At 36.0% G+C, this 15,129-nt stretch overlaps 3 protein-coding genes across 5 annotated transcripts; all 3 read right to left on the bottom strand.

The window, feature by feature from the left end:
• Positions 1-987: 987 nt before the first annotated feature.
• LOC114726691 (UPF0187 protein At3g61320, chloroplastic) lies at positions 988-3,490 on the bottom strand. Its single transcript, XM_028913364.1, has 4 exons — positions 2,678-3,490; positions 2,368-2,535; positions 1,684-1,890; positions 988-1,564 (listed from the first exon to the last, which is right to left on the bottom strand). Exons 1-4 carry the CDS (start codon positions 3,350-3,352, stop codon positions 1,388-1,390), a joined length of 1,227 nt encoding a protein of 408 aa, XP_028769197.1. The 5' UTR covers positions 3,353-3,490; the 3' UTR covers positions 988-1,387.
• Positions 3,491-4,179: 689 nt separating this feature from the next.
• Positions 4,180-6,915, bottom strand: LOC114726694 (uncharacterized). Of its 2 annotated transcripts, XR_003738522.1 has the most exons (3): positions 6,687-6,767; positions 5,354-5,553; positions 4,554-4,627 (listed from the first exon to the last, which is right to left on the bottom strand). XR_003738522.1 is itself a non-coding variant. In XM_028913369.1 (2 exons), the coding sequence occupies exons 1-2, from the start codon at positions 6,798-6,800 to the stop codon at positions 4,511-4,513; spliced, it is 231 nt and encodes a 76-aa protein (XP_028769202.1). In that variant the 5' UTR covers positions 6,801-6,915; the 3' UTR covers positions 4,180-4,510. The 2 variants fall into 2 exon arrangements, 1 of the variants encoding a protein (XP_028769202.1); XM_028913369.1 differs by lacking the exon at positions 5,354-5,553 and having other exon boundaries at positions 4,180-4,627; positions 6,687-6,915.
• Positions 6,916-7,807: 892 nt separating this feature from the next.
• On the bottom strand, positions 7,808-14,751 carry LOC114726705 (serine/threonine-protein kinase BSK3). 2 transcript variants are annotated; one of them, XM_028913383.1, is made up of 11 exons: positions 14,324-14,751; positions 13,427-13,856; positions 13,121-13,341; positions 12,698-12,833; positions 11,920-12,053; positions 11,734-11,839; positions 11,026-11,111; positions 10,433-10,621; positions 9,678-9,833; positions 9,397-9,510; positions 7,808-8,359 (listed from the first exon to the last, which is right to left on the bottom strand). In XM_028913383.1, exons 2-11 carry the CDS (start codon positions 13,506-13,508, stop codon positions 8,105-8,107), a joined length of 1,479 nt encoding a protein of 492 aa, XP_028769216.1. In that variant the 5' UTR covers positions 13,509-13,856; positions 14,324-14,751; the 3' UTR covers positions 7,808-8,104. The 2 variants fall into 2 exon arrangements, with proteins under 2 accessions (XP_028769216.1, XP_028769215.1); XM_028913382.1 differs by having other exon boundaries at positions 13,427-13,721.
• Positions 14,752-15,129: the final 378 nt, after the last annotated feature.

Here is a 15,129-nt window from a genome sequence, read left to right as displayed (position 1 = left end):
TCCTTCTAGTGAGTAATTAATTGTTACTCATATTTCTCTTTATTTTTGCCACTTAAGTAACTTTAATTTTTAGTTTAATTGCTATAATCACCCGTGGAGGCAAAAGGACCCAACGTGGATTCTAAACCTGTGCATGTTTGGTTTATAAATTGGGAATGATGATTTCAGGCGTTGTGCGTGTAAGTTTTATTGTTCAATTAGACACACATACCCTTTGGCCCCAAAAAAAAAAAAAAAGACACGAATATTCCATTTTTTATGGCACAGTTATCCCAAACATACTTATTTTATTCCATTAAATCCCATTTTCGTTCCTTTTCCCTTCTCATACTAAAATTAAACTTGAATACTCCATATTCGTTTCCTTCTTTTTTTAAAAAAAAATATTTTAATAATATGTTCATAAATTTGAAGGAAAAATCATAATTTTTAATTCCTGCAGTTTCTCATCGTAGAGGGCTTTTTTAAAAAGGAAATACCATCTCCATAATCTGGGATATCTAATTAAGATTAAATTCTTTGTCAGACACTTAGCTGAAATTCCCCCAAAAATAAAGAGCGAAATTTAATTTGGATGATGCATCGGTCTGATAACAAATGAAACTGTATGCAAAAAATGTGATTAATTTGCTGTAAATTACTTCAAATTTATATCCCAGTTTTCCTTTTATCTGATATCCAGTATTATTTGTCGAATACGCAAACAAAATATATGATAGACCCAGAATTAAAAATAGTTATCTCTTTTTACCACAACATTACTACTGACATATGTAAGGAGCCTCATGATCATATCAGTTATCCAAAACCAATATATATATATATATAGATCAAATGAAACCCAGCTATGGGAGCATTCGTATATAGGCCTTCAAAAGCATATGCATATGCAAGCACATCTGCTTCGTACTTTTATAGGGTAAGCTAAATAAATCCGAACCCTCGAAAATTGCCTATAATGATCCTTTCTGTTACGCAGGGGAGAGAGAGAGAGAGAAACACGCCCGAGTATATTATTCAACAACCTTACCAGTACATCTTAAGGGAGATTTATACTTCTAATCCCGTTTAGTAACTAATATTGAGTTATCCAACGGAATCAAAACGTGTCCTAACTAAAATATACAATTTGACATGTATCACTTTCAGTCGCACAAGACCATGATACGCGGAGTAAACTTATAAACAAAACATGCATAAAGCATGATTATGGCGAACTTACTGATCATTCATGGAGAGATGGTCAAACTTCTATGTGTGCAAATGTGATGAGGTATTTACAAAATGAGCCACGTTCCTAGTATCAACTTGGCTGATAATATATACAGTACCGCCTAATAAGAAGCTGAAGTTAGAGAAGATGATCACATCAAAGTTTCTTTTCCATCTAGGAGTTAGGCCAACCATTTGGTGAATGCTCCTTTGAGTGGCGGTTTCGCTTTGCGGCAATCTGTGCTTGAATCAAATTTTCAGCTGCCATTGCTTCTTGAATGTCTTTGTGGGCCTTTGCACAGAGTTCATCAAGGGCAAGCATTGGGAATGGCTCCTCTATAAGAACCCCAACCTACCAATAATAGCAAATGTGGAATAGGATCCATTTGTTTTAGTTACTGGTAAAGCAAATTGCAGCACAAAATTATTTCATATTCAAGTAGTTAAAAGATCAAAATAAGGAGAACATACTTCCTCAATGCAGAACAAAGAGGCAGCACTAACAAAGGTGGCAGGAACCACTATCCAATGGCAATCATCCCAAAGTATGATAGGGAGCGTTAAATGCCAAAGGACAAGAAACCTTGAGGTCAAACGGGTATATGACAGTGGGATGGGAATACCCATAAGTTGTTCGCAGACACCAATTCCTTCATGGAAACAAGTGATCTTTGATTCCTGTTTTATAATAAGGGAAGCATTAGATAAACATATATACAATACAGGGCACAAAGCATAAGCCAAAGTCGACAATTTGAACACAATATAGAAATTTACAGAACACAAATAAAACCACGAATGCTAATTCTTCTACGCGTTAAACAACAATGACGCCTTGATCTAGCAGTGAGAAAGGTGACAGATCTATATCTCACTCTAATGATAACGGTCTAGACTTTCAGGTAAGTTCATATTTCGAACACCTGAAATGGAATGCGAATCAAAGCAAGGCGCAACAATATCTCGGCAATGATCACACAAGAATTCAGTCTCTTAATTCATGCCCATTCAAATTGAAGTTGCCATGTCTTTTCTTTTTATTTTCTTTTTATTTTTTTGGGGATATAAAGTCAGTTAACTGATACGAATATGAGAAAAGTATCAGTTTAGCCACCATCAATATTACTAAACTGCTAACAATTACAAGGATCTCACCAAGACATTCCTTATCGAACCCTCCAACTTCAGCAGTTTAAGACTTTGAGAGATAAACTCGATGATACATCGAGGACGATGTTCTGAACTACTAACTAATGCAAGATCGTCTACTTCCAGCACATGTTGGAGGTCTCTCTTAATATCTGAGCCACATAATACATGACACTGCATTGAAATTGTCTCAATTGGTGAGTTGCACTATCAATCTACAACTAATCCTGCACAATTTGAACAAAACTTTATAAGGAGTCCTTTACTTCCTTTTTGCTTTCAGATGAAACTGGAAATATTTTAGAATCATTCTGACCTTGAGCGCCATTGGAAATGCCATGATATACTGCAGCAGTGCCTTCTTGATATGTAAATCACCAGGACACTCGGCCACCGCCATCACCTGCCTAGCAAAATCATGTGTCCCAGAAATCACCTTCGTCCAAGCCTTCTTTCCCTCCATGAACCTCGAATACGACGCCTCAGTTCTAAAAACCAACAGCAGTGCCAATGCCGACGCCGTCAACTGGTACGGCAATGAGGAAGCCCTCAACACGGGGAAAAAATCCGGCAGCCAATGCGTCAAAACCGCAGAATTATAACTCGCAATCAGTACAGCAAACGTAGTAAAAGCAATCACCGGCGGCACCAGCGACAAGATAACACGAGAAGAAAGACTGGACAGAAGGTGACGGAGGTGGCGTAGAGAGCTTCTGTGCTGAACCCATTTCTCGTGGTCGTAAAGGGTTCGATTCTTTTGCATGCCACGCTCCTTCACACGATCAGCCCAATCAGGAACTTTTCGTAGGATTGAGATTAGGGTTTCGGTGTGGGAGGAAGAGGAATCAGGGGAGCGAAAGGAGCAGGCTTTGAACGTGAGAGTTCTGGGTTTGGAGGGAAGAACAGAGTCGAAGTTGATGGTAAATTTTGGGGTAAATTTGGAGGAGAAGCAGGTGTTGGTGGTGGGATTGATATAATAAGGTCGCTTCATTGATGCGAGGAAGAAGCAGAATTAGGGTTCCCAAAATGAGAAGAGAAGATGAGAGCGTGTTCTTTTGAGTGTTTCAGAGAAAGGAGAGTGCGTGTGCGTTAGGCAGCAGTGTGGGAGACAGGAAGTAGCTAGGGGTTCGGTGGAGGCAGTTAATTGTGAAGCATGTTTTTACACGTTTCAGATACGGAAGAGCAGAATGATTTCTTTTCTAATTATTTATTAAAAAAAATAATTTGTTATATGATATAATTCTCATTATTTTATTTTATACAGTTAGCTAAGACTCGCGTCGTCTTCAATTAACTCCTAAATTCTGAACCATTAAACTTTGTTTAAAAACACCCGCAGGTTGCATGGACAATTTTAGGCATTGTATTGACTGGAAATATGAGAGTGCCCAGAATTTTTTTTCCTGAAAAAAAGAGTTCAGACAATTCCAAAAATAAAAATTTATTGTAATTACAAATTATTGAAAATTAGAACATTTAAGTTTTGCATGTCACTCATAGTTATTTGCAGCTAAATACCTTATTTAGCCAGCGAATTAACCATTTTGGCGCCCGCCTGTGGCAGATGTAGATGTTCTGTTCCAATCATAAAACAGAATTTGCCTGATATTGTCAGTCAGTTTTGGTAGGCGTTGATTTTTGGAGGAATGGTTGGTGACTTGATCATGAAACGTGAACCACAGTAAAAAACCACAAGCGCACCTAAAATCCATGCGTGGCCGAAAAAGATAAAGAAACTTTGTGACGAGATCTACGGTATTGAAGTTTTAATGAACCTGATCTAAGAATTACAACATAAAAAACATGTAAACACTCCTGCATCAAACAAGAATAATCACAAATGTAATGTGCATGTCTCTCCTCTTAGCTTGTAATGTGCATGTTTATCTAAATGTCATGTTTAATTCAAGAACATCATAAAAAAACAATACTATAACCCTAGTCAGTTTTTGTCTTAAGCATTAAAACAACATAAACTTTGGCCCTGCTCAAAAGATGATTACATGGTCATTATCATTTACCCTCTTACTGCAACATTAGCAAGTGTTCTAGGCGTTGCATCATTAAATTACAAGGATTCACTAGTTGTGAGGGCTAAAACAAAATCTTGACGCAGAGCATGATGTTCATATATGAAACAAACACCACCCTATGGATGTTTCTTATTGCTGTCTGACTTCGCTAACTTGCTTTCTTGAGATTCTCCCTTTGATCCAAATATATACCCTTTCACAGTATTCTCTGCTGAAAGTACTCCCTTCTTGATCTGCCCGCATGAAATTGCACCATTATAACTCAAATACAGTTATTTTTTAACGATTCTATTGAATCATAAGAACTCAAATAACAGAAGAATATGATTATGAACTGCAAATTAAATTCTCAGAAGGTTCGATGAAGAGCAAGCAAACAGTGAATGAAAAGGGGAGGAAACAAAAGAAATTCCCCCCTTTCGTAGATAAATAAATTTGAAATTGGTAGTCAAAACTTCAGTGTGTATAAGATCATGCAAACAAATAACAAGGCACTAGAAATACTGGCTTAACTATTATAGAACAAGATGGCATTTTGGGAATTGCATAATTTCAACTAGTATAACCTAGATTACTTTCACCTCCTTGATCCTTTCCGTCAGGCTCTATTGCAAGAAGCCCGCAAGTGTATAATCTTAGAAACTCAGATAAATTTATTAAAGTACCCTTCCTATATGTTACTAATATCCCTTTTTCCTTCTGTCCATCTTCTCCAGACTCAACGAATCTATTCATGTCCTTCAAATATGGCAATTTATACCTGGGCAACTGCCTATAACAACAACAACAAAAGGACGGGGAACAACTAAGACAGGAATGTCATTATAATCCAACACATACGAGAAGGGCAGGATAGAGTGGAAACCCTTTCTGGTATAAAAAAGCTGAAAATGTAGCGGAAGCTATAATGCTATCCTGAATTATGTCCTCCAAATCAGATGTTCAGAATTATTGTTAACCTTCTGAAAGACTGCACCAGCCGGAGGCCGTCAGTTTTGACTAGCACGGAATGAAGACCTTTGTGAAGGACTAGAGCAGCCCAACGAATAACCATAACTTCCACTGAAGAAGAGCCAGAAATTGGGAAGGAACGTGTATGAACTGTGAACCATGTATGTAATGTAGGAATTGGGTCGGGCAACTCACGGCATCATAAAAGCTGTCAAAGAATGATGAGTATGGAAATTCAGTTGAAGAAGGAATAGGATAGGCATTTGCATCAACATGAAGTCGTGAATTACCAAATTTGAAGGAAATAGACTGTTTGGGAAAGATGAGGAGATAGAAAAGGGACATTAGACAAAATATAGAAAGAGTGTTCTAGTATTTTAAACAGACGAATTTTCTAAATTTTGATAAGTGGGGGATTGTCGCAATCAAGCAATTAGATCTGCGGGTTGATTGGGGAAAAAAAAAATTAGGCAAGACATTGCAACCTAGGATTGATTGTTCTCCAACCAATGCTATCTATCTACTCATCTCATTGCCCTGCAAATGATAGAACTATTGCTATTGTTTCAATAGCTGCTATCCATTAATTCAACAAAACACTTCCGATAGCATTTTTAAGGCCCTAAAATCAGTCTTTTTAAAAGATATCCATCTTTCCTAAAGCATTCAATCTTATGTTTTGGCCAACGCAGCACCTTTGCATTGCAATTACACTATATAGTGGATTTTAAAAGACCGATCGCTTTTATTTTCTATGAGCAATTTACATAAATATAGTCACTTGACTCACTACTAGTACTCCTGCGTATCGGTTTGCCTGTTTTCCCTCATTCATTGAGAACTAAAACCAACAAAATACACGTCTCCAAGCATTCACACTTAACAAAAGACATTAGATTTCAGGGCTGCAGATAGTGCCATATTTTTTTAGCCATTAACTTCTCCAACGATGTAAGATATCATTATAAATCACAGAAAAGACCTTTCCTATAAAATCAAGGATCAAGATTATGCAAGTTTTTAATTGTAGCCATAAATATGGGCAACGGAATGAGGCCATGGAGTTTATGAAGAAAAAACATGCTACTAGCAAGAAACGGAAAACCCAAAAGAAGCATAAAAATAAGATCATCCAAAGCCTCTCGAACTCCGTTCACTTGCCAACAAATCATATCATATAATCAAGATCAAGCATAAAACACCCAGAAACTTCAGAATCAGACCACTCGACGACTTGAACTCTGTTCACTTGCCACGAAAACACACAAAAAATGCAAAACCGATCACAAATCGAGTACATTTAAAAAATTAACTCTTTTGACGGAAAAATAAATTACTTACGGGGTCAAGAACATTGGGTTCAGGACCATAGTCAGCGGTCAGTAGAAAATAAGAAGCAGTTATGGTTGCAACCATGGTAATCCTTTTCACCAACTTGTCAGTTTTAGAATTCATTATATGTTCCTACTTCGCTACGTTGATTCAAGAGCCCAAGCTCTGTTGCCTGTGATCGAATGAGGATAGGGCTTGAAGGAAAACGTCGAAGGTTTTGGAAGGCACTGGCTTTTGCGGTTATTGGCTTATGTAATTTTGTTTTATATATATATATATATATGATCATGAAAAAAAAACCTTAGAAATAAAAAAACTGCAAATAGGAACTCATTACAATATTTTTTTAAATATCAGTTGATTTTTTTAAAATATTCTTTTTAATTATAACTACTTTTAAATAGAAACTTTTTGATATGTATAATTAATAAAAATATTTTAAAATTTAAATTATAAATTTAAAAGATAAAATAAATTAAAATCACATATTTAAAACCAAATCAACTAAGAATTAAAGGCAGCATATATGACTTATGACCAAAAAAAAAAAAAGGGCAGCATATATGACTTGTTAAAGTTGAATTTCATTTAATTAAATATACTTGTTTGGAAATTTTGTTGTTCATCGGGTACAACTCTTGGTCCCCCGCATGCCGTCCATCGTTTCCTATGTGAGAGAATTTTTAAAAGAAAAATTATTTACATATAGCTAAAAATATATTTCTAACAAATATATAAAAGTTACATATGCTAACAGGGTGTTTCAACCAATTTTTCCCTCTCTTTTTTTTTTGTATAAACTCTTTGCGCTTATTATGAAGGTAATATTGGTTGAAATCAATCTAATATAATATAATGGATGATAATTGGTATCTTTATATTCAAAATATTATCCGAAAGTTACAAGCAATTTTTTCCCCGTATGCAATCAACACGTAGCGATATCAATACATCTAGATATTTTTCCTTTTATTATAAGAAATTCTAAATAAGTTACATTATTTATGAGTTATAGCGAGTTTTTGGGGAGAAAAAAAGTATATTGAATTGAATATCGATTTAAGGCAATACATCATTTGCTACTAATCCCTAAAGCACTTCTGGTGTCCTTAACCCATATTTCGCAAGAAAGAAGAAGAAAATATAGAATAAAATCATGCCTGGCCTTCCAGCTAAACGTACGAGATTGGGAACAGTTTTGGTTTTTCACATCAAGGTTTAGTTTGGAGTGATGCTTAATCGATCAAATCATAGTACAAAACTTAATGATCATCATAGCCAGCCCAACCCAGTAAAAAAGGGATGGGGATACCAACACTTATCCATTGTTTCTTGGAAGAAATGCTCAATGCTCACTGCAATATAAACATTTCAAGGATCCACAGGACATCCAAATGAAATTGACTTCCTGTACAAGCTCTTGTTCTTCACTTATGCCCAGAGGTTTCACTTCTCTTGGCTTCCAAAGCTGTGCCCTCTTTAAGTGCTACTTGAGCTTCAGTCTCCATAACAAGTCCAGAGAGGGCAAGAAATTGAAGGTATGATGCTATGTGCCATACAGGGGATACGACTTGTGCCTGCATTGCATCGTTCAGTGCTTCCTGAGGCATGTCACCAATCAGATAACACAAACTTCGCCGCGCATAGACGGTTGGAGAAACCACTATTCCACCATCAATGAACTGCTTATAAAACAGTGAACTGTTAGTAAATCGATAGTAAGAACTAGCGTATAACAAAGTTTCCTTATCACATCATTTTGGCTGTTATTGCTTTGATATCCTATGGTTCAAAAGTTGACATTATGCCATCCCAGAGATTTGCTCTGGTAGGACAGCCCTACCCTCTATTCATTTTGAACCAAACAAGTTTCTGCAAAAGAGATTAGGGAAGAATTTGAAGACGGAGCACAAATTTGGAGCGTTTAGAGCTCACTTAGGAAGCGGAGTTAAGAAAGTTAGATTTGCATGTCATTTGATAATAGAGTGAAACAAAAAAATAATACTAAGAAATAATTTTTTTAGCATGAGTTAGAAATAGCATTCATATCCCTACAGTAAGAGTCTTTTTTTAAAAAAGGGGGGGATTACAATAAAGTCTCAAAAAAAGAATACAATTACTAAAAAGTCTCAATAACAACTAAGCAGCTTATAATAACAAGTTTTATAACAAGAAATGATAACTTCTCACTTGTTATATTGGGACTTTTTGGTAGTTATTTTCTTTCATTGTGACCTCATAGTGATTCTCCCAAAAAAGAACTTTGAGTTAGTGACTACAAAGAAAATAGAAAAGATTTCCTACCTTGGTAACCTGACATTAGGCAAGAACTCAAGTGTAAAACTTGGTTGGGAAGAGTGGGTTTGAAATTCGGGATTTTGCGATGCAATTTGGATTGATTCAACCAAAAAAAAAGCACAAAATAGTATTGCGCTGCTGCTGACAGGTAAACATCATGGTGATTAGAATGTCAACTTTCGAACCACAGTGACAAAGTAAAAATGACAAATTACAAGCCATGACCCAAATTAGAAGTTAATGAACTATATTCTACCCCAAAAATAAATTCAAATCAAAGAATGAAATGCTTTTCTTTCGATCATGAACACTTGTGTTATCGATGTGTAACACTAGATAGAATTTGATAGCATCATTCAGATATGGAAGTCAGATAACTGCTTGCAACATGTCAGATAACTCATTAGAAACCCAACCCTACCTGTGTGTAGCACTCTAGTGCAACTCTAAAATCCTTCTGCTGGAAAGCAACATCCCCCTTTTTCTTACTGTTAAGTGTTTCCTGCATTTCATCAGTCCAAACCTGGAATGACAACTGCAGTTTAAGAAGAGAGAATGCAGGAGTCAGAATCTCGAAGCCAAGGAGAAAAAAATATGAGACTATAATAGTTTATAGAGAGGGTAACATGTTAATAAACAATCTAATGTTTGGGAAAACATTGAGCCTGTTCAGCAATTCATCAATATAAAACCAAAGGGAACCTCATTTGTCACTCCTTCATCGTCTTTGTAGCCAATATTTTCCAGAACTTCATGTATAGCAGCCAAATCCTTTCTCGAGCATGCTTCACCAAGTGGGGACAACGAAGCAAAAGTAGCATCACCATGTGGGATTCCCATCAAGACATGTGAAGAAACCTAGAGGGAAATAAATTTAAGAAGACAACAATCAAGAGTTAGTTGAATCTCCAAATTAGTAAATCACATCAAATTTTTATTTGGCATGTGGCAAATATAATTTCCAAGTGTTAAGAAATCTATTTTTAAAAAGACTGAGCACAAGCATATCAAATAAATTAATATTCCCATGATACTTAAGACAAATAGCGCATATATTTAAATTTTTTTTTATCGTACTTCTCATACCATAATACTTTATAAATGGCTTTCCAAGTACTTGAAAAATTAAATTCTCCTGTACCAAACATCACCAAAGAATTTTAAAACTAAGACATCCTAGATTCCCTTTTCTGATAAGAAATTCAGCTCACACAGCGCACTAAACCAATATCAGACCAGGCTAAACAAAAGGTAATCACACAGAAGTATCCAATGACAAAAATATCAACCTAGTTAAAAGTTATCAGCTTCATTTTATTCCTGCCATGTATGAAAAGAGAGCCCTAGCCCTGAGCAGTCAAGTTGTCAAATAGTATTATTTTCCAAGTTTAGTGTACTGGTAGTTTGCCACTCGAAAGGGACTCCTTTCTGCTACATGACAAAAATAACAGACCAACCTCTGTATCTTTCTGAAGAGGAGCCAAGGCAGCCACCAATGATCTAGGATTTGGCCTTTCTCTAGGTTCATACTGTAAGCATCGAGATGCCAAGCGTACTAACTCTGTTCCATCATCATCAGAAAATTGTCCTTCCAAACAAGAATCTGTCAGCATTTGAAGATTTCTGTCCCGAATCAAATCAAGGGCCTGCTCCAAAATTTCCCATTAATTAGATACGCAAGTTTAGGGACAAAATTCAAATAAAGGCCCTAATATTTAGAGGCAACTATGCAACCCTTTGCTTTAATTAAAGATTAAAAGCACTTATATTCATCATGAACAATTAACCGATCTTTGAAAAATTTTGCAATCTTCAACTAAATAAAGGCACTAATATTTAGAGGCAACTATGCAACCCTTTGCTTTAATTAAAGATTAAAAGCACTTATATTCATCATCAACAATTAACTGATCTTTAAAAAATTTTGCAATCTTCAACTCCTTTATCCTTTAGTTCTTTGCTTTCATTATTTATAAGGGGCAATGGAAGAGGAATACTTTTGCTCCGTTAAGAATCACTTACTATTTTTGCTCCAATAAGAATCACTTACATGGCTTGGGGGGATATGCTTCCCACTGAGAAGGTCAAGCAGAAGAGTTCCGAAGCTATATATTACACTTTCTGGTGTTACTCTCCCTACATAACGGACGATCTATAATTAAGAAGTCCTGAACCAACTGATCCTTGCAAAATATCAAAGGTAAAAACTTGCAACTTTCAATGCAGCCATTCCCTCTCAAACATCAAGCAGTGCAGAGAATATGTCATAAAAGGACCACACGAAAAAAAAAACAAACAAACAAACAAACTATGATGAATTGATACTTTTCAAATATGATTATGAACATAGCACTTTACTACATTAAGCACAAAGAGGATCTCAATTTCTCAATCATCTTTCGAGCAAATTTGTGCATCATCAAGCTACTTTTGCCGAGGGTAGCCAAGGAGGGAAAATGGAGGGTGAGAGAAAAGAAGCATCATCAAATACAACAGTTTGAGGGCCAACTGGCATACATAGGAGACATAATACTCAAGTGGTAGTTCAGTTTTTTATAAGAACATAATAACTTGCTTCAGTCAAGTCACTGATAATGTAATTAGATCCACAACAATATTATCATTTGAAAGTATCCAGAAGATCAACAAATGCAAATGGGTTGAGTTTATGCAAAGATTCCTGTGAACAAATTTTATATTCTGAATAGATCATCAATTTCTGATAATAAAACCAAAAGCACAAAGAAATGTGTCCAACCAGTTCTCAGATATTCTGGAGGGGTAAAAGCCAAATTTGTGCTATAACTTTTCCCATCCCTACTATTCTTCATAAGGCCAAAAGTTGAAAGCCTGGGATTGCCATCCTGCAAAATTTTTAACACAGTTTATTTGAATCTAATCTTGCAAGGTATTCAAGAAAAAATGATGGAGCAAGAAATCTTACCTCATCAAATAAAACTCTGTATGCATTAAGGTCATGATAGAGGGCTCGCCCTTTCCCTGTGCAATATTCTAGAGCTTGTGCAAGATGGAAAACAACTCTTAATCGCATCGCCCATTTCATAGGTTGTGTTTCCCCTGATTTAGAGACGTGAATATATTATTTCACACCATACTGACTCAAAGCATCGCCTTAAAATATAACCTTCACCATATAAAAGCAATAAAGTAGCTTCCAGGTCACAAACAACATATGTCGTGAAATTTTATAATAATTTACAAATATTTTTGACAGATTTGCCCCACACAAACCATTTCAGTAGGGCTAAAATCTGATACCTACTAAAGCTTTTGTTCCTTCTCTTAGAAGGGGAAAATAACTCTTGCTCACCAATCAAGAGTATAGATGTGATCAATATATGTAATTAGAAAGATTCCTCAATTTTAATCATCACAAAACAGCTAGTTGCAAAACTGTAGTCCCTATATGTTGCACTGCCACCCTTTTTAAAGTTATTTGGATGTGTCCGTATCCAGATATACCCCACAAACAATTAACTGGAACTGTTAGATCTCATTACACTGCCAATAGGAAAAGGAATGAACTCTCGGTGCTAAGGTACTAGTTCCATATACTGCCCCGTCTCGGCCCCAGTATTGACACATCATGCAGCATAGAACAATCATAAACCGTGAATTCACGACATATTAATCAGGTGTTCATTAATAAAAAAATTAAAGATAGAAAGAATGTTTCGGTGAAGCATGAAAGGAGCTCTTACAATGGAAAAGGTGTTTTGCCAGTGTCTCATTCGGCATAAATTCTGCTACAAGCAACCTCTCATCACCTTCGCAACAACAACCAATCAAATTTGCTAATCGCTGGTTGCGGAGCTCACCAACAGATCTTGCTTCCTCCTACAGTCATGAAAAATTTCTGAGTAATTGGAAGCGCCCTTAAGAGGCATAAAGAATTTTGAAAGTCTTGAAGGTTAGGCAAATTGTTACCCTATTACCCATGTCCATACACCTTTGCTTGTGAGTGTGTGTTTAAGGTTATAACTTATAATAGTTTATTCATTACTAATGATTGACTCATCGTAATCCAAACTAATACCATTTGTTGGTGGTGATAGGTCATCAACATCACAATTGAAAAATGATAGTGTAATTGAAATTATCATTTAGAAAAAGAGAACATTTACCAAAAACTGCCGGCCATCAGGCCAAGCATTTCTATTAAAGCGCTTAACAGCAATCCTCATTTGATTCTCCAGCTTCCCTTTGTAAACAACATTTGGCGCCTTCTCTCCATGTTCAGATACAATATTCTCAACAGCAAAGCCAGATGTTGCATTCTTTAGTTGCTCCAATGAAAATTCACGGAATGCAGGCCAGTTATTGGCCTCACTTCTATCCTCCTTTTCTGTAACATATAGAAACATAAAACGGTCGTTATTTCCCTTCATTACCCAGAACAACAAAAGGTCAGAACTGTCACATTTACCCACCAGTATCTGGAGCTTCAAGAACGGAAGCCTTTACTTGAGAATTCGCACAGCATGGCATGAGTCTGGAGCACTGAATCCCCATTAAGATATGCTAATCAAATCAGAAACTATGAAAATTCTGATTTCAAGTTTCAATTATGTGCCTTTTTGAATATCCAAAAGTGGCACATACAGTCTACTCAGATCCACCCGAACTATATCAAATCTGATACAAGACAACCTGATAAAGTGGTTTTAATGATTGGTGAGCTCATCCAACTGTCAGTGTCCTTGCAAATGTCGGAGCCAGAAAAGCCTGTGAATCACTTAAAGAGTTCTTTTTAAAGTGAAGGTAAAAGGGGTAAAAACCCAAAATGTCAAATAATTCCAGCTTAACACACATTATGGGTGCAAAAGCACTGCCTTTGTTCTCTCCTAAACTAAAAATCATCTGCAAACAGTTTTTAGGCAGCAATTACCATCAGGAACTGCTTGTGGTTTTTATCAGATTGCGAAACAGATAAGGGTGAACAATCAAACAAAATGACTGCAGAAGTAAAGCTAGATCATTTAACAAGGGAAAATGATTACTTTTAGAAGTGGTGACCTTAAATTATTACAAGCTTAAGTAACGATAGAGCCAGAACCCATTCAGGTGCTCCTGAATATGATATTCTAAATACTCGTATATTTGTATTTAGAGCTAAACAACGTCAAAGATTAAGATTTAGATGCATTTTTCCCAGAAGAAGAATCGGAAAGACACAGCTAAAGGGTATCCATCTGTGTGTTTTTCCAAGTCAAGAGTCAACTCAGTGACTTCAACCACCACACAAATGTTACTCAGACTTTTCAGACTAAATAGTAAAATGTTAAGCAAAGCACCACTTTTCCAGCTAAACCAAAAAGCAACTTCACCTTTAAACTTCTTCTCCACCAATGGAAAAGGGAAGAAACTGATTGACCTAGAGCTGAGAGAATGTATCCCCTTTGTTTATCTTTAACAAATCACTAGCTTTACGAGGTCCACATTTTCGGCCCAGAGATCTTTTATCAGCAGAGAAATCAAGATTTCCAAAACCCAATAGTTCTTCAATCTCCCCACGATGGATTCCAAGTCCAACGGACGAAATAAAATATTGAGGGGAAAAAAAAAGTAAAATATAGTAATAATAAAGATTTATGATGGTTGGATGGTTGGAAAACTCAAAGCTAGAGAGAAGATCTCAGTGAGAAGCAGAAGAAGAGGAAGATGGTGCTGAGGATGGAGCTAGCCAGAGCTGGGAAACTCTCTAGCCTGTTGACATAATTGCCTGTGGAACTTTTATTTTATTTTCATTTCCATTTTTATAATTCCACCCCCAATTATTTTGAGGGATCAGGACAGCGATCAGGATGGCGAGGAAGATGATGAGTGAGAGCGAGGTGTACGGGTCATCTGAATCTGTAAATATATAAATCTAAAGGAAAGGAGTCCTACTTGGCTAAAAAATAATTGCAAATAGTTCTCTTTCACAAGTCTGAAAAGTGAGCACACGGTTTGGGCGAAGGATGGCTAAAGTAGGTACAGATTATCAAGCAACATCAATATTAATATTTCATATGAAATAATTATTGAAAATTGAGATTTAATTTTTTATAATTTTTATATGTATCAGTTAGTGCTAATAGAAAAGGTTTTGATTGTTTAAGCATAAGATCTTGAATTCAAATTTATATAAATG

Source organism: Neltuma alba, unplaced genomic scaffold (assembly GCF_004799145.2).
Source record: "Neltuma alba isolate B1F8T4 unplaced genomic scaffold, ASM479914v2 tig00012400_pilon, whole genome shotgun sequence".
Lineage (NCBI taxonomy): Eukaryota > Viridiplantae > Streptophyta > Magnoliopsida > Fabales > Fabaceae > Neltuma > Neltuma alba.
Note: the sequence above shows the minus strand (reverse complement) of the source record. Positions and strands in the feature narration are given on the sequence as shown.